The 18,611-nt window shown below is 59.0% G+C and overlaps 1 protein-coding gene across 1 annotated transcript in view; it reads left to right on the forward strand.

Moving 5' to 3' along the window:
- Positions 1-18,611, forward strand: part of PAXIP1 (PAX interacting protein 1) — a 47,963-nt gene that overhangs the window by 21,323 nt on the left and 8,029 nt on the right. The window contains 12 exon segments of the mRNA XM_046020052.1: positions 914-1,552; positions 6,676-6,800; positions 6,802-7,253; positions 7,608-7,702; positions 10,511-10,606; positions 11,418-11,555; positions 12,212-12,333; positions 12,791-12,975; positions 14,190-14,233; positions 15,588-15,655; positions 16,983-17,085; positions 17,960-18,128. Coding sequence (XP_045876008.1) covers positions 914-1,552; positions 6,676-6,800; positions 6,802-7,253; positions 7,608-7,702; positions 10,511-10,606; positions 11,418-11,555; positions 12,212-12,333; positions 12,791-12,975; positions 14,190-14,233; positions 15,588-15,655; positions 16,983-17,085; positions 17,960-18,128 — 2,236 coding nt within the window.

The raw sequence follows: 18,611 nt of genomic DNA on the forward strand, positions 1-18,611 counted from the left end.
CTTCGGTCCCCTCGACAGGAAATGGCCTTCAGTGTGGGGCCCTAAGGACGGGATTGCCCGGGAGCTGCCGTCCTCCTGGGCTGCGAGGCGGGGCGTGGGGCTCTGTTGCCTGGGGGGCCGCAGCGAGCATCTCGTGTATCTCCGAGCTCCGGGGTCCTCTTCCCCGCGCCTCCTATTTCCTATTCCTCTCTTTCCTTTGGGATTTGCTCCATTGTATACACCCTCACTGGGAGGAGAGCCCCTGCCTGTGACACACCTTTTCCCTGGGCCGGACGCTGTGCTCGCTGATGCTGTGCTCACTGATGCCCCTGCCAGGCCTCACCGTGCTGTGTGGCTTTCCTGCCGTAGGGCCTCTCTCTGGGCTTATTCCTGCCTCACTCAGCGCAGGCTCCTGCGTCATGTTCTGGGGCCTTTACTTTCTCTCCCAAGCCAAGTCGTAAACCCCGTGAGGTCAGAGGCGTGTTGTGTCCCTTGTGTCTCTGTGGAGGGGGCTCGACAAACTGGACGCCTCACTGGGAAAAGTCAGCACCCTCCCGGGACCGCGCTGGATGTCCTGAAGGCGCTCTTCCTTCAAGGTGTCAAAAGCTAGACGAGGTGGCGATTGTTTATTTCATTGAAGAGAATTTTCCGTGGCATTGCTAGCTGTACTTTTTCCTTAGTTGATACCATTTATAAAAGTTACTTGAAACAAAATCTGTTCCAACGACTATTGCCGGCCTGAGGCCAGCGTGAGATCCTGGGTCCTGGTTGGTTCCCGCTCCTGCGCTGGAAAGGAGTTTAAGTTCGTCTGCGTATGACGACGCCGTAGGGCTGGGCAGTTCAGCCGCGCGCCTGTGCTGAGTCTGTGTTCGGACGCGCACGTGGGGGTGTATGATCCGACTCACAGCTTCGCGTGTCTGTGCTTCGCTTGTAGGAGAAGTACGAGTGCGCGTTGAAGAGAGCGGGCGTTAAGATCGTGACCCCTGACTGGGTCCTGGACTGCATATCTGAAAAAACCAAAAAGGACGAAGCATTTTATCATCCTCGACTCATTATTTATGAAGAAGAAGAGGAGGAAGAAGAAGAGGAGGAGGAGGAGGTAGAAAATGAGGAGCAGGAGTCCCCAAATGAGGGAAGCTCCGAGGGAAAATCCAGCCCTGCCAGCTCTCAGGAAGGATCTCCTTCAGGGGACCAGCAGTTCTCACCCAAATCCAACACCGAAAAGGCTAAAGGGGAGTTGATGTTTGATGATTCTTCAGACTCCTCGCCCGAGAAACAAGAGAGGAATCTAAACTGGACGCCCGCTGAGGTCCCACATCTAGCTGCGGCGAAACGCAGACTGCCCGCGGGGAAGGAGCCTGGCCTCATTAACTTGTGCGCCAACGTCCCCCCTGTCCCAGGCAACATCTTACCTCCTGAGGTCCGGGGCAACCTCCTGGCCCCGGGACAGAATCTCCAGAGTTCGGACAGATCAGAAATGATCGCTGCTTGGAGCCCGGCTGTGCGGACCCTGAGAAACATCACGAACAACGCTGATCTTCAGCAGATGAGCCGGCCGTCAAACGTAGCCCACGTGAGTCACTCCTTAAAGCGGGGATTTGGGAATCGGGTTTTACGGTCTGGTTCAGCGCAGTACAGTTATGTTCTGCTTCTTCAGAACGGTTGACTTACCAGCAGTATTTACTCAGAATGTGTTTTACAGTTGTCTGCGTGCGTGTGTGCGTGTGGAGCTCAGTGTCTCTCAAACTCCGGCGGGACACCAGTGTGGAGAGCGCTCGCCCCCGAAGCAGGTCTCCCTCCGCCCGAACCCCGGGTTAGCGGCGGCAGCAGAGAGAGGCGGCAGCAGAGAGAGGCCCGGTGGTGACCCGGTGCTCCTCATTCGCTGACAGTAGGCAGATAACGTAACCGGAATTGCTCACTCATTCCAGAAGCCTTAGTCTTAATTGATAGTTTTATGATTGGAGCTTGTTGCTACAGAAAGCGTTTTAAACGTTTTAGTAGGTGTCCTTCAATTTAAAACTGAAAGAACATAATTGAGATGGCGCATTGGCCGTGCCCATTTCTGTGGGCAAATTAGAAAGACAAGTGTCCCGCCCTGGTTTCCGGTGGAGAAGACCGAAGGACGCAAACAGAAGGGCTTCTGTGGGTCTTGGGCGTTTTGAAGATCGTGAGAAGGGGTCACAGAACAGCCATTGGGGGAGGAAGGCTATTGGGATGAGGGGATCAGGGACAGCCTCACGGAGGAGGGGGTGGGAGGAGCCGGGGGCAGAGGGTTCCAGACGATAGGAACAGCAGCTGTGGAGACCAGGAGCAGGTGTGTGTTTGCTGTGCTGTGAGGAAAGAGAAAAGTGAGACTTGACGGAGTGGGGCGAGCCGGAGGCCCTTGCAGGGGCCTGGCCCCCCAGCGCCTGTACCGTTCTGCCTGAGGAGCGAGGCAGGGGGCTCCAGGAAGGGTGACCACGCATGTAGGTGACGGCGTCACTGTCGGGTGTGACGGCGGCGGTGGTTTAGAGAATCTTCTATCGGAGATGGCACGTTGAAAGTTCTCTTTCCTTCCCGTCCTCCCTCCCGTGACTCGGCCGCGAGTAACCGATCCAGTGTGTGGTCCCTGCGGTCCTGGAAGGTGGAGCCATCCAGAATAAGGTCCGGGGCAAAGAAAACACGTCTTTCCGTGTCAGAAGGAAGGGAATTAAGATGGCGTGAGGCAGCGTGTGTAGGGGAAGAGGGAGGTCATCGGGGTTGAGGAGAATGGAAAATTCTGGAATAGTCATACAGAGCTTCTGGGAAGACAGCAGTGTCGGACCTGGTCAGGACCCGGTTTGAGGCTGGCAGTCTACCTTGGGGTATTGGGAAGAGGAGTGAGATGGTGACCGGGTCGGGAGGGGGTGCGGAGGCCGCAGAGCCTGGGTAGTTGACGTGGCGATTCGGGGGGCGCGCTGGCTGGAGCCCACAGACGGCCGGAGCAGGGCTGCGCACCAGCAACTGACGGCCCCGTTCGTGCGGCACCTTCGGTTTGGCCCAAGTAGTTTCGAATTTTGTTGCTAAAATCATGAGATTCTTCGTAAACATGGGATCTCTGGCATTTCTCAAGAAGTGGACGAGCCCGTGTTCTGCAGTCTGAACGGTGACAGTGCTTGGGGGCCGAGCGGCCGTGTCCGGGCTCACTCCCCACGCCCGCACCTCCCTGTCCGCCGCACACTCGCGGACTTCCGGGGCGCAGGAGGCGAGGAGTGTGCGTGAGGACAGTCTGACGCTGCCAGGGAGTTGAGGGGCTGAGGAGAAGGTCCCTGGGATGAGGTGGTCAGAGCACGGCAAGGCGAGGCTTGTCCAGGTGATGCTCGTGCTCCCATAGGGTCCCCGGAGGGGCGGGGAGAAGACGGAACACAGAATGCGGTTAGGGGGTCTGTGGGCAGCGGCACCTCTGACTGGGGGTGGCTGCCAAAGACATGAGGTCCGGGCCCAGCCCCGGGGGCTGTCAGGAGCAGGGGTGATGGTCAGAAAGCCCTGGAAAGCCAGGGACTTGGGCGGGTGGGGGGAAGGCCACAGGGGGACAGCATGAGGCAGTCAGAAACTAGGGAGCGCTGGTGTCCCTGGGGTGGGAGAGGCCGGGGTGTGCAGGCAGATGACAAAGTGCCTTGCGAGGACTCGGGGTGGGCATGCTCAGCCCGCGGCCGGCAGGCAGCCCGGGGAGCCCATGGCCCGGGGAGCACTCGCCCAGCCCTCCCGGAGTGGAGGGGTCCGGAACGGGGTCAGCCATTCCAACAGGACAGACGTGCTCCCTGCTCTTGGCCATAGCCGTGGCCTTTGCTGCTTTGGTGGCCGCTGGTGTCCGCTTGAATCCCTCACTCCCTAAATGGGTATTTGGATATGGAGCGATCTGGGAAGTGGAGATGAGGGACCACACCAGGGAGTTGGGGCGCGGCCTGCACGAGAGGCGTCAGAAGCGGGCTTCATGCTCATGTCGTGCTGCGAGGTGGGAAACTGGGAGGGCTCGGCCCAGCTCCGGGGACAGCAGCGGCTACGAGGAGGTGTTCCAAGTTCTCCAGCAGCGTTAGGTCATTTTTTACTGCCAGACGTGAAGAAAATGAATTTTTGAAATGTTACAAATAAAAGACGGATTTAGTTTAAAATTAGATATGGAGGGGCGCCTGGGTGGCTCAGTGGGTTAAACCTCTGCCTTCAGCTCAGGTCGTGATCTCAGGGTCCTGGGATGGAGCCCCGCATCGGGCTCTCTGCTCAGCGGGGAGCCTGCTCCCCCCCCCGCTTGCCTCTCTGCCACCTGTGATCGCTGTCTGTCAAATAAATTGATGAAACATTTAAAAAAAAATTAGACGTGGAGTGGGAGGATGTAGCTAACCATCACGGTCTAAGTTGCAGATTCATCGTGCCTAGGAGCCGTGGTGTTTGTGTGGTAGCTCTTCACCTGTTGGGGCACTCAGTATGCACCTGATTTCAAGACGACGGTGGTATCCTATGACGGAGAAATTCCGACTTGACGTTCATTAACGCTTGTTTGCAGTGTAGCCAAGTATGTGATCACGCAGCTAGGAAGGTCACTTCCTTCTTCGATTCCTCGGGTTAACGTGTGTTTAGCCAGAGGCAGATCAGAGCGTCGAGAAGCCGTCTGACGAGCACAGGTGATGTCCTGAGAGTCCCCTCGCTGGCTGGCCTGCCAGGTGCCCAGCTTTCCAGGCCAGTGCCGTCCCACTCTGCCTGGTGCTCTCGTTCCGACCTGCGTGGGCTCCCAGCTGCCCTGTGCTCACGGCCCAGCTTCCCCCAGCTTCTCTGCTTGTGGTCCCTACAGGGAAGGGCCCTGGCCTCCTGCAGAGTCCTGCTGCCAACTGTGAGACCAGCTGAGAGCACAGACTTGGCTCCTGGCTGTGGAGTGTATGTGGAGGGGCCCTGGGACCCTCCCGAGCTCCCTTTGATCTGGGGATAGGGGCGCACAGGCCGGCAGCGGGAGGCAGGCGACCGCTTGGACCCTGCTCGCTGGGGCAGACGGGCCTTCATTCCTTCTTACCAGTGCGGTTTACCTGCTGGTTCCTTCCGAGAGTAAGAAAACACAGGTACAGACTTAAATTGGCATCCAACGCCGTAAAGTGATAAACTCCCTCCCTCCCCTAACTCCATTTCCCTCCAGAAGCCGCCGCTACCACGGTTCCCACCTGACCCTGCTCTGTGCTTGGGGCTCGTGGTCCACCCCCTGAGGACACGCAGCCGTTCGCCCCCGGGCCCTCCGGGTGGAGGCGTGCGCGTGGGGGGGGGGGGGCATCTCCTTCCACTGCACAGGGTGTTCCTTAGTACTTTGAAGGACAGAGAAGAGATTATTACCCGTTATTTATGATTCGTTAAACTTACCTCTGTGTAGAGCTCCAGGGAGGAGCCTTTGAATACGCAGAGAACTTCTGGAGCTCAGGCTCTCCCTGTGCTGCCGTCCCACGGGCCACCGTGCTGCTGCTCGTCGCGAGGCCCCGGTGCTCGCCTTCCCCTCGGGGATCGTGCCACCTTCGTGTTCCGGAGCCCGTTTAAGTGGGGGACGTGTTGTAAGGTCCTTCTTGCGATGTCTTTGTAGCTGTGGCTGACAGAAAAGTTAAATTTCTAGAGTTTTATTTAAAAGTGCGCTTTTAGTAGGGTCACGTTGTGTTTGTTTTTAGTAAAATCTGCTTGGTTGTTCCAGTTCTCTTGACCATCCGAGGATGGTGTCTCATTCTTGCTGCTGGAGCATATTGGATATTGGAGAAGAAGCTTCATTGTGGAGCCTTTGTGTCACTCAGCACCGTGCTGGGTAGTACAATGACCGCCATCCTGTTCTCTGACGTCTCCTGACTCCCTGTTCCGTCCGCCCCAACCCCTTAGCTGGCACAGAGCGCTGTGCTGACTCCTGTCACTGTGCGGCAGAAAGAACCGGAACAGAAACAGTCTGGCTAGTCGGGTTTTTCTCTGGATCAGAACACTTCAGTTCCATGTAAAGAGCCCCAAGTCCTCTTTGAGGAAGGTTATTGACCAGCTCTGCTGAGGATTCCTCATTTGCGAGAACATTTACCATTTAAACAAACCCTTGTTGGTGTCTTTTCTGTTCCCTGTTGACAGAGTGTGCCAGCGCGTGGGCAGGGTGACCACAGATAAGGAGGCCGGTGGCTCGGGGCGGGGCGGGGGGGGGGGTTATCTGCTGCCGGGTCGGTGCCTTCACTCGGGGGCTGGCCTTCGTGTTGACTCTGACCCCGCTGCTTTTGTTGTGGGAAGGGAGCTGGGTTCAGGCCGAAGGCTGCCGGGTCCGCTGATGTTCCCCGGAGTATCCCTGGGTCAGCAGAAGTCTGTGGAGGGAGGGGGTTCCGGTGGGGCGCTGTGCGGTGGCAGCCACCCCCGTGCGCACGCCCCCGGGAGCAGGTGGTGCCTTCGTTTTATTTATTTCCGCAGCCCTGTCACTGTGCTCTGTGCGGCCCATCAGCCGTTCCAGGTTGTAGGTTTGTCGTCTTCCTTGTTTTCAAGTGTTGGTCTCAGAACGGGGTTCACTGACTTTGTTGACGTTGGCGATGCTCTCACGGGTGGAGAAGGCACGTGCCGTACTGTTGTCGGGGCTTCCCGTTCCGTTCAGCCGCCCGGCCGTGTGAGAGACGCGCGTCCTCTGTCGCCGGAGGGATCTTAGGACATTTCGGTGACCAAGGCTAATGACTTTGCCTCGCGTTTGTCTCCTAGATCTTACAGTCCCTTTCTGCACCTACAAAAACCTTAGAGCAGCAGGTGAATCACAGCCAGCAGGGCCACGCGAACGCCAACGCGGTGCTCTTCGGCCAGGTGAAGGTGGCCCCCGAGCCGCATCTGCCGCCGCAGCCGCCGCCCCCCGCCCCCGCCGCATCCGGTGCTGCACCTTCCCGCCCAGCAGCTCCTGCAGCTCCAGCCGCAGCCGCAGATCGCCCAGCAGCCGTACCCGCAGCCGCCGCCGCACCCCTTCCCCCCACAGCCGCTGCCCTTCGCCCAGCAGCAGCTGCACCGGCCGCAGCAGCCGCCGCAGCAGCACGTCCTGCAGCAGCTCCAGCAGCACCAGCTCCAGCAGCAGCTCCAGCTCCAGCAGCAGCTCCAGCTCCAGCGCCTGCAGCCGGCGCCGCCGCACGCGCCCGGCCAGACGGCCCAGGCCCTGCAGCACCCGGCGCAGCCCCCGCACCAGCCCCCGCACCAGCCCCCGCACCAGCCCCCGCAGCAGCACCAGCCGCCGCCGCACCCGCAGTCCCAGCAGCCCCCGCACCAGCTCTTTGGACACGACCCAGCAGTGGAAAGTGAGTCCCGGGGGGTGTGTCGGTCTTTCTCGCAGGAGCCCAGCGTACGTCCGCGCTGAGAGCGGGGGCGGGGCTGGGGGCAGGGGGCGGGGTCATCCCCGAGCCTCTCACCAGGTGAAGAGCAGGTGCCGGGTCTCGCCCGCGCCGGGGGTTCGCTCCGTGGGTGCTGCTGTCAGATCACCGGTACAGACGGCCCCGCCCCGCGCCCCCAGCAGCGTCCCCAGGCTAGTGCTCCGGCTGCTGCTGGCCGTCCTGGCCGGGATGGCTCAGTTCACACCTCCAGGGGCAAGCGAACGTGCGCGCGCAGACTCCTGCGTTCACGGGTCTCGCTCCTCCTGTGTGTCTCTGTGCCAGTTCCGGAAGACGGCTTCTTACTGGGATGCGTGTTTGCCATTGCGGACTACCCGGAGCAGATGTCTGACAAGCAGCTGCTGGCCACCTGGAAGCGGGTGAGTCGCGCTCGCAGAGGAAGAGCCTTGTCCCGAGCGCTCCGCTCCGAGTGTAGCCCGGGCGGCGCTCATGGGGCGCCCCGCACCCCACCCCCCGACGCACGCAGTGCCGCTGTTCACGTGTGGCGGCGTCTGTGCTCTCGGTCCCTGCGACCTCGGGCAGACGGTCCTGGGCTGCAGGGCTGTTCGGCTGTGAGGGCAAAGTAAAGCACCCTGTCACCCTTCACGGCATTTCAGCTCCTGCGTTCTACGGGCGCGAATTATTTGCACGTCACCGTGGATGCGAGAGTCAGAGGAGGGTTTTGGTGCCCTGGAGCAGGGACCGCGCTGCTGTGGGCCTCAGTCCTGTCTCCAGAGGCGGTGCTGGGGCACCTTAGCTCTGCGGCTAGGAAGGGACCGCACAGTCTCTCCTCGCGGAGTCAGCATCCTCTCTGGCGCCCCGTAGAGAAGAGGAGGCTGGGCTCTTCCCGTCAGGGCCGCAAAGCCCCGACTGAGTCAGATTTGAAAGGAAAATCGAGCGTGAGTGAGCTTCCGTTCGCCTGGGACGCGCTTCCGGCGGAGCCGCCTGTGTGTCAACCCTGCTCTGCCCTGCGGGAGCGGCAGCGCAAGACGCAGAAGACGGTGTGTCAGTTCGCGAACTTGCCGTCCGTCCGGGACTGACGAGGCAGGACAGCCGGAGCAGGGCGAGCCCTGGGACAGAACATCACCCTTTGGGTGGCGGGTCTGTGCCTTGGGATGGTCTGTGGGAACAGATGATTCCCGAACTCTGTCCTAAAGGACAAGGAGGGGGGGTGTGGGAGGGTGTCCCAGATGGAGCAGCGCAGGTAGACGGGTGGCGCAGGCGGGGCTGGGGCAGTGGAAAGGCACAGACTCTGGGCTGGGGCATCCCTTCTAACACCTCCTTTACGTCCCGTGTTGTGGACGCTGGCGTCTTCTCCCTCTGGCCGTAGAGCACAGGGAGACAGGAGAGATGTACATTTTCAATCGCGGGAGTTGGATGAAGGGAGCACAGGGAAGTGATGCCAGGACCCCGTACTGGGGCAGGGCTGGGAGGAGGGGCGGGCCCGTTTGAGAGTGACAGTGGCAGAAAACGCTTCAGAATGAAATCACGGAAGGGTTAGGCCGTGGGTAGAGACTGTCCTCAAAATCAGTAGAATAACTCAAAGAAAAGGTAGGGGAAAATTTGCTTTTGTTTTGTTGGATTAAAGGTTTAGCCCGGGAGGGCCAGCCTTAAACAACGGGAGTGAGAGAGCAGGGGAGGTGCGGGCAGGGCGCTCAGCACGGTGGGGCGGGGGGGAGGGGCACACGCCACGTCAGGTGCAGCTCAGGGTTCTGAGGCAGGTGACCCGGCCGAGAGCGGCAAGGACGGCCTCCTCAGCCTTCCACAGTCAGTGGGGTGAGGGCAGGGGCCGTGTCCGGCAGAGGGAAGGTGAGCGGCGGGAGGAGCCCGCCTCCACTGGGGCAGGCCAGAGGGGTGGCGAGGGCTGGCACTGGGTAGCGCGGGTGGCCAGGCCGCTTGGTGGGCTTCTCGGCATGGGATGTGTTGCACCATGTGCTGCTGTGGGACGGGGCCACCCACGGCGCCGGGACTCGCGGCAGTGCTCAGTACTCGTTTCCTCAGGGGTGGGGCACCAGGCAGCAGCGCTGCAGGATGAGGGGGCAGGGTTCGGGCTCCCTGTGGGCAGTGCGGTTGGGGGGGCTCCCGGCTGGCCCCCAGGGCGTGTGAGCTGCGGCCCAGCAGGGAGGAAGCCCTGCCCGTGGTCATCCGTATCCCATGGGGCTGGCCCGTACCCACGGAGGGGATCGGGCTCTCATCCGAGGGGAAGCACATCGGGGACGTGCAGGCCTCGCTCTGGCTGCCGTGGTGTTCTCCGAAGGGCTTGGGAGCCAGAGGGAGAGGTGTGCAGGACGGGAAGAGGGAGGCGGGAGGGCAGTTCTGGACCAGCCTGGGGAGGGCACATGCAGTAGTGGACTCAGCCTGGAGGCGGACTCCAGCGCCAACGGTGATGTGGCCGAATGGGGGGCGTGGCCAGGGTTGTGTCCTGTCCCTGGAGGGGGGCCGGGTACACAGCAGGTGCGCCAGAGCCGGCGGCAGGAAGGTGGCTGCTTCCGGCAGGCCTCACCTGTGCGCGAAGGGCTCGCATAGCGAAGCTTAACGAGGAGATGAAGCAGAATTGTGCGGGGCACGTCTTTTTCAACAGTGGAAGTCACTCCGCTGCAGTTGCTGGACTCTGACACCCCCTGGCCCGCCGTCTAACGCCTGTGTGGCACAGAGCAGCCCCTCGCCCCTGCTCAGGGTCTGAGTTAACAGTTTTTGGTATTCACCGCTTTCACGCTGCCTTTTTTTTTTCCCTTTAAAGAAATGAGTAATGGCTCTAATCACAGGGGCTGTTTGGTCATGTCTGAAGCAGGTTTTCACTGTCACACCTGGGGGGGCCCTGGGGCGGTCCTATGGGCATCCAGGGGTGCGGCCAGCGTCCTGCACGGGCTCGCCCTCCCCCCGCAGCATCAGCGGCTCTAACACGTGGGTGGCACCAGGTGGAGGAGGCCCTGCTTCAGGAAGAGGCCGCTCCATTTCTAGCTCCTCTCCATCTGGGGATTCAGATTCAGAGCGCGCTGGAGTTCATTTTCACGTTGTGGTGCTGGATGGAAACACCCGTAAACACAGCTGGTACCCAGCGTACCCCCTTCGGTGAAGTAGACCATGAGAACTGTAGTGGATTGTTTTGAGAGCAGTCACACTTAAAGTTTCGTTCTGTTTTCCTGAGTACTTGAAGTTGATTGCCGCTTTGGGTCTTGTGTGTCTAGATAATCCAGACGCATGGTGGCGCCGTGGACCCCACGTTCTCCAGCCGGTGCACACACCTGCTGTGCGAGAGTCAGGTCAGCGGGATGTACGCGCAGGTGAGTGGCCTCGGCTCTGATTGCAGCGAGGTCTGTCCCTTTTCAAAGACCATCCAAGGGTTCTAGAGACTAGTGTCTTTGGAAAGGACTTTTGTCTCTTCTGAAAGGGAATATGATTTTCATCAATCTTTGCTGGCATAAATATGTTTGTGGACTGCTGGCCTCTATGTCTTTGGGCGTGGAGAAAGTGAAGGCGATCCCAGGTGGTGTCAGGGAAAGGACACGGTCCTTTTACTCGATGCAGAGCAGCACTGACCGACTGGGGGGCGGAAGCAGGATTTCCCGCTATTGTGGGGCTGTGGAGCGGCTCTAAGGCCCCGTGGGACACAGGCTTTCTCCTGGTGTCACCTCAACTGTTCCCCGAAGTCTCGTCTCTTCTCCTAACAGTGTTGTTGGTAGACCGCGGTCGTTAGGTATGTCGTGAATGGCTCTCTCTGTGGTTAAATTTAGTGGGCAGTTATGTTTTTTCAGAAGAAACTTGTTCTCTGTGGGGCCCTCGGTGTTCTTAAGGAAGTTTTCATTTCGGTGATCACAAACCATACTCGTGATCAGAGTCATCTCTCGGGTTCTCATAAAATGTGTTGCTTTTGCCCCCGTTGCAGGCTGCTTGTGTGTGGGTCCCATTGTTAGTTGCGTGAAAGCCCGCCTGCCTCTGTCAGCTGTCCCTTGGGTAAAGCCAGCGCTCGGGGCCCTGCGGGCCCCCAGGCCTTGCCGCGCAGGCGCTGCCACAGTACACGGCCTGGCCGCTTTGCGCTCCTCCCGCGGCCGCACGCCCTGCCGCCCGGCAAACCCGTCGTCTTCTCTTTGGCAGGCCATCAGGGAGAGGAAGAGGTGTGTCACGGCGCACTGGCTCAACATGGTCCTGAAGAAGAAGAAGCTGGTGCCGCCTCACCGCGCCCTCCACTTCCCGGTGGCCTTCCCTCCGGGCGGAAAGCCCTGCTCTCAGCACGTAAGGGACATCCCTTGGCGGCGTGATCCTGCCCCGCCTGCCCGTCTCCCCCGTGGGCCTATGAGTCCCCGTCCTGGCGTGCTCCCTCGGGCCCAGCTTGAAAGGGCCCTGCGGTGCCGCTGTCTCATGGTCCGGGTCCCTGAAAGCCATCAGAGTCCCGGCGCGGAGCAGAATTTCGCCGGGTCTCTCCAGCCTCTGGCGCTACTTAAAACTCTCAAGTCAACCAGGCTTCGCGCACTGGGAGCGGCCCCGCTGGCAGGACTTACTGGAGTTGTAGGGTCTCGCGCTCATGTAACCTCCGGGTTGGGGTTTAGTGAGGAGCACGAGGAACGGGCCAGTTCGCGTTTACGTGCTTAGTGAGAGAGCTTTGTTCACGAGAGAGCTTTGTTCACACGGTCCGGACGGCGTCCTGTTGACACAAGCGAGGTTTCCCGTGTTGCTGTCCTGTTCGCTGCCCCCCCCCCCCCGCCTCCCCAGTGGCGACGCATGTCATCGGTGGACCGTGGACAAGAGGCTGGTTTGGACGTTCACAGGAGGGGCGTTCCCGCCTGTGTGCGGGGACGCGGGTGACGCGTGGAAACACATGGGTAAAAGAGCAGTGTTCACGGGTCAAACGGTCGCTGCGTCTTGGCCTTATTTGCTCTCTTTGTGCTTAGATTATTTCTGTGACTGGATTTGTCGACAGTGACAGAGACGACCTGAAGCTGATGGCTTACCTGGCGGGCGCCAAGTACACGGGCTACCTGTGCCGCGGCAACACGGTGCTCATCTGCAAGGAGTAAGCGCGGCCCCGGGGGCTTGGGGGGCTCCTGCAGGGGACCCTGGTGTGGGGTGGGGCTCCAGGTCCCTCACGGGACCCTGGGGGCCGGGTCCTCAGTCCTCCTCGTTCCTGGTGGGAGTTTGAGAACCCAAGTCGGTTAGAAGAATGGCAGTGATCTGTTCGATGGCAGCAGGAGCACCTATAGAAGGGGAAGGAAATGAGAGGAGTCAACAAGATTAGGACTAGCGAAGTTAGGTACCGGGCACGCGGTGTACTTAGCAAAGTAGCAGACACCCAGTGACCCAGCCTGAGCCAGGATGCGTCCTGGAATCGCCCGCCAGGGGTTATTGGTGACTCTGCCGAGACGCCCCTGCTGTTTCTATGGTACTGTGTTGAAAGTAAATGTTATTTTGAACGGCGGGCAAGTCTAACACTTAATAAAATGTGTGTTTTCCTCAAAAAAAAAAAAAAAAAGACCCACCGGTTTGAAGTATGAAAAAGCCAAGGAGTGGAGGATACCCTGTGTGAACGCCCAGTGGCTCGGTGACATCCTCCTAGGGAACTTCGAGGCGCTGAGACAGGTCCACTACGGCCGCTACACGGCGTTCAATCTGCAGGAGCCGTTCGCCCCGACTCCGCACTTGGTTTTCAATCTGCTGGGTAAGTGGGGTTTCACCGACACGTCAAGGGCTACAGGGCTCCCGCCGCCTTGCGTTTACCGGAGGCGCAGCCGTGCCCTTCCCTTCCCATCGTGGTCAGTCCCTGTCGTTCCTGGTCTCCTTCCCCCACTCCCTTCGGCCACCCCGCGGGGAGGTCTCGCTGGTTCCGTGTTCTCAGTCGCCGTCCTGGTAGCCGCTCGCAGACGGGGGAGCTGCCAGGGCGCTGCCGTCTCGTCTGCAGCCAGTTTCTGCTTCTCTGAGGCGCCCCCTCCCCGGGACCCACGCCCGGCCTTCTCTGCCTCAGTGGTCGACGAGCACCCGTCTCCTGCCCCTTGTCGGGCCTTGGCTGACCTGCCGTGGCAAGGGTAGCATGGTCAGGCGAGGGCAGGCGAGGGCCGCTGTTGGCAGGTGTGGGCAGGCGAGGGCCGCTGTTGGCAGGTGAGGGCCGCTGTGGACAGGCGAGGGCAGGCGTGGGCAAGTGAGGGCAGGCGTGGGCAGGCGAGGGCAGGTGAGGGCAGCTGTGGGCAGGCGAGGGCAGCTGTGGGCAAGCGAGGGCAGGCCTGCTGCTGCTCCTGGGTGTCACAGACCGCTGTCGCCCCCCTGCCAGCTGTGCTGCATGCGCTCCAGCACCCCCGTTCGAGAAGACAGTCGTTCCGACTCTGCTTTACTGTGCTCGCTTGTCAAGTTCATTCAGCGTGAGGTCCGGATGGCTTTAATCAGGAGAGGTCCTCAGTGTAAGCCACGATCTCTGTCTTTGGGACAGACGCACCTGTCTTCCTTCTGTTCTGAAATGAAAGCATCATAAAGATTCCTCGTCCTTCCTTGAAGCGTTCAACCCCGCCGATGTGTGGGGGACGTGCGGTGGTCCTTCATGCTGGCTCCCTGGCGCCACGGCCACGTGACGGCGGTTCCCACGCCCGGCCGCCACCGTGGGCTGTGGGATAGCTTCGCTCTGCACGCCTGTTGCTGGGCTGTCGTCGTTTTGCCTCGAGCTCCTCACCGAGAGAAGGCTCGGCGCGTTCACCCCGAGTATGTCCCCGCCTGCCCTTGTCCTGGAAGAGAAGTTAGCACAAGCGTAGTTCTGTCTTGTGTCCTTGATGAAGTTGTCTACAAAGCCACCTACATGTCTAAGGTTTCCAGCCCCAGAAAAGGTTTTCACAAACAGGATTCCCATGTAAGCAGTGTTGTTGCATAATAACTTCTCTTTCTCTCTAGATGCTTGGAGGGTCCCGTTGAAAGTGTCGGCCGAGCTGCTAATGGTACGTTCAGTCTTTGGCCAAGTCGCTTAGGCTGTCACTGTCTTATAAAAATGCAGGATTTGTATTTGTCGCTTAAAAACTCTTTGAGTAATTTGTCCACGTAACAGATGAAGGTTGTATCTCCCCACCTGTCACAAAACGTTTAGGCCTGGGTCCTTTCCTCCCTTAACTGGTGGTGGTTTCAGTGCCTGGTACTTCTATGCGGAGGAGCACTGTTGGCTTCCACAAACCGTGTGGCCGCTGGAAAGAGCGAGAAGGAAGTAGGACAAACATGCGTCTTGTTTCTGTCTCACGCCCGGGCCGGGAGCCCTGATAGCAGCACCGGCAGCTCTGACGCGCTCTGGGCTGCAGAGGAGACGTGGGGGGGGGGGGGGCTGGCCACGTCGGGGGAGGTGTCCGATTCTGTCCTTGGCTCCAGCTGGAATGCCGGTGGCGATCAGGAGACAAGCCGGGCTGCCCTGTGGGTGGGGCCGTCGGTCAGGTGTGATGGGGCGACGCGGATGGTGTTTTCTGGCAGTGATTCCGTGGCACGTCGAAGAAATGCCACGCTGTAGAACCTGGCCCCTGGCCCCTGTCACTGCTGACATGCCTGCCACCGCGAGGACAGCTGTGGTGTCCCTGGTGGGGGCCGTGGAAGTTAAAGGTGCAGGGTTAGGTGCGTGTGACCGCGTGCACTCTGCTGGGTTTTTTCGCGGATGGACTTGCAGGTCACGTGGAGCTATGGGGTGGGGGGGTGTGTCCCGTGAGCCGCCGAGGAGCGTGCTCTTATCAGGATTACGAGAACGCCTTGGCCTGTGCCCTGCTTCCTGACGATCTGCCGTGTCATTTCCACGTGTAACGTTGTTAGAAGCCACTGACGACCGTCCACAGTGTTCCCTTCATCCTGATGATGTGACGCCGTGGTCACGTGGGGTGGTTCCTTTCGCTTAAACTCATGATAATAAGCCAGCAGCCCTGCTTGAGGGGCCGTCCGCTTTGAGGGGCTGTGACCGCAGTGACTGTATTCCCCACAGTCCACACTGGGACACGAGGCCACATGCATGAAGTGAAAACTGCTGCACGGTGTTGAAGCTGGAGGACGGCCTGCGTGGTGCCGAGCCGGGGGGAGGGAGGACGGGGATGCCCCGAGGGCCAGGAGGGCTTGGGGGGCCTGGGAGGCGGGCAGCAAGCCACACGGGGGCGTCTGGAGCGCGCCTGCTGCCGGCGGCAGCTCTCGTCAGGGCCCCGGGCAGATGCTGGTGTCGCCGCGGCGCAGCACGTGGCCGTTGCAGGAGCGGGGGCTCTTCCTGGCATGGATCGCCCGGCGCGCCCGGTCACGGGCCAGTGAGCTAAGCCTGTGACCCTTCGCTTGCAGGGCGTGCGCCTGCCTCCCAAGCCGAAAGCGAGCGACGCGACGGCCCAGCCTTCGTCCAAGAGAGCCAGGTACGGCCGCCCCGTGCCTGCCGCGCTCGGCCCTCGGCACGTCTGGGGAGCGGGGTTCGGAGGCTTCCGCAGTAAATGAGATTTGCTTATTGCCTCGCAACTTAGTGTGGTTTGTTTCTGTCTCATTGCTCGACGTAAAAGTGAAAGGCAAGTATTTTTTTTAATTTAAAAAAAAAACAGCTGTCTTTTTTTGGTTTTGTTTTTTTTTTACACAAAACCTTATCGGAAGCTTGTGAGGCGCAGCTCCTGTGGCGGAGCGTGCGGGGGGTCCGGCGGGGCGGGCTGGGGCCGAGATCTCCCTGGGAGGGCGTGTGCGGGGGCTCGGGGCTCCCGTGCCAAAGACCGGCTCGGCCGGCTCCGGGCAGCAGTGGCGTCCCAGCTGTCATTGGGTGAGTCGGGCACAGTGGACGCAGGATGAGCTGGGAGCTTGCTGCTTCATCCCGGCGTCTTCCAAAGCCCTTATTTCCCAGCTGGACGTGCGAACCACAGTTGACCTGCTCGGACTGTCCCCTGCGGTCACCAGCTTCCCCTAGTCTCTCCCCTGCTCTGCATCCTGCCCGTTCCACCCCCACATCACAGTGTGTGAGTCACAGAAGGATTTGGTAACGTCCTGATTGTGTGACCATATCTAATAGGGCGAGAGCATGAGCAGTGGCGGGGCTGTGGGTGCGGACGGGGAGAGAGGATCTCAAGCAGACGCCGAGCCTGGATCAGGGCTCGATCTCATGGCCCTGAGATCCAGAATTGGGTGCTTAACCAACGGAGTTACCAGTGCCCCAATGATCATTTTTAAAATGGTCATATAAATGCCTCAAATGAACCTTAGAAACTATTTTATGTAGATGGTCTCAAATATAAGGTAAAAATGGAACTCGAAAATTTTAAGGATAAGTAAAAGACCGAGTGATTTAATTTAAAAGGTGTGCGTAAGTCCAATAGCTGGTTTTGAGCCTCTGGTATATGTAAGACAGGGCAGAGGGCCTGCCAGAGGCAGCAGCTCCCGGGACGACCCCTCAGTGGCTGACGCACACGCAGAACAGGTCCTTGGCAGAACCATCGAGACGGGAGTTGAGCGCATTTGTAATTGGGAGGGGGAGAGGGTCAGTGGGTTACTTTCCTTGGAGGCACCGTGCACAGTCTTGTGGGGAGACCGTGGAAGATGTGGGAAAGATAGGACAGGTGCCTCCCATTCTCCCTGATGGAAAAGTCCCCACACACTTAAAGCTCCCAGCAGTTGTTAAAATAAAAATGATCTTTAGCAAACAAGGGGTTTTAGTAGTTTTGAGTGAACAAAGTCAGCTTTGTGTTTTCTGTATTCGTTTTACAGGATCGAAGATATACCACCTCCCACCAAAAAGTTAACACCAGAATTGACCCCTTTTGTGCTTTTCACCGGGTTTGAGCCTGTCCAAGTTCAACAGTATATTAAGGTAAAATTATATTTTGCTTTCTGTAAGGATATTTAGCTCTATGCCGTTCTGTATATATTTGTTTTAGGGTAGCAGTTAATTAAAATAATATTGAGTCAGGAATATCCCAACAGTCTTAATAGCATGTACTTATAAAGTAGTTGTAGTAGTTTTTATAGTAATAAGTAGTCATTAAATTGCTGAGGGTTTTTCACCTCATTTTGTGCTTTCTACATTTGGTTTTGTACGTAGACACTTGCTTTCTTAGTAGGACTCTGGTGATTAGACCGAGACCTGTTTTTATAGCCGCGGGAACAGGAGCAAGCCTGCTCGAAGGCCATCGTCCTAGAAATGCCCAGCTTAGCCCCTCGGCGTCTCCCACGGAAGCCACAGGCCAGCTGGGGGAGGCTCAGGGAATCATGTCCTTGGATAGGAAGTGGGGACACGACCTCAGACACACGTCCTGGAGCAACAGCTTCCTGTTGCTGGGCCGTGGGGGTGGGGCGCAGCGAAGCGTTTGTGACTGTCATGTCGGATTTACATTGTGCTTTTCATTGTTTTTAAGGAAAAGAAACTTACAGATGCGATTCTAAGTTCAGTGCAATTTAATTTTTTGTGTTCACAATTGAGTGTAGACCCTCGGTGTTTTCCACGCGCTCGCGTCTCCTCGGTCACGTCTCTGTGGGGATTCTTTGAAACCAGAGACTGTAGGTCACCGTGCTTCACGCACCCTGCGTCAGCTGCGGGTCTGAGATGCGCTGCCTGGTGCTCAGGGACTTTATTGGTAGGGAGGTGGGGTCTGTGGCCGTGACGACAGCCGTGGGCGCCGTCCGTGCTGCGCTATCACGGGGCCGTTGAGGCCGCACTCATCGCTGCCCTGTGCTCCTCCCTTCAGAAGCTCTACATCCTGGGGGGCGAGGTCGCCGAGTCGGCGCAGAAGTGCACGCACCTCATCGCCAGCAAAGTGACACGCACGGTCAAGTTCCTGACGGCCATCTCCGTGGTGAAGCACATCGTGACCCCGGAGTGGCTGGAGGAGTGCTTCAAGTGCCAGAAGTTTATCGGTACGTGCTGCGTCGCGCCCCGCACACTTCCTGCTACAAACGGGCCTTCTTTTCCCTGGAGTTTGTCCATTTTCGTCCCTGCAAACACCAGTTCACTCCTGACGACTCACCATTAAATTCATGAATTTCTTCCCGTTCCAGCGAGTCCGTGGCTGTTCTCGTGTCATGCTACGAAGCAGAAGGTTCTGTCATTCAGGCAGCGCTAGGGGAAGATAAGCTCCTGGCCACCGCTTTGCTGGGTGCCGACCCGTGTATTTTGTTTGGAAACGGCTGTAGAAGGCGGTCCCCGCGGGCAGTGGTGTCCGTGATGGGCCCGGCCCGGGTTTGATGGCAGGTTCCGTCGGAGGGATGCGGTCTGCCTCCCCTTGCCAGCCTCCCGTCGTTCAGAGCCCCAGGAGTGAATTCCTTCTGGGCAGTCGGGAGAGGTTTGTCTCTTAGTTTACCCAAGTGTTTTTAGAACTTGCTACACGGAGAGTGAATACA

This window comes from Meles meles, chromosome 10 (assembly GCF_922984935.1).
Source record: "Meles meles chromosome 10, mMelMel3.1 paternal haplotype, whole genome shotgun sequence".
NCBI lineage: Eukaryota > Metazoa > Chordata > Mammalia > Carnivora > Mustelidae > Meles > Meles meles.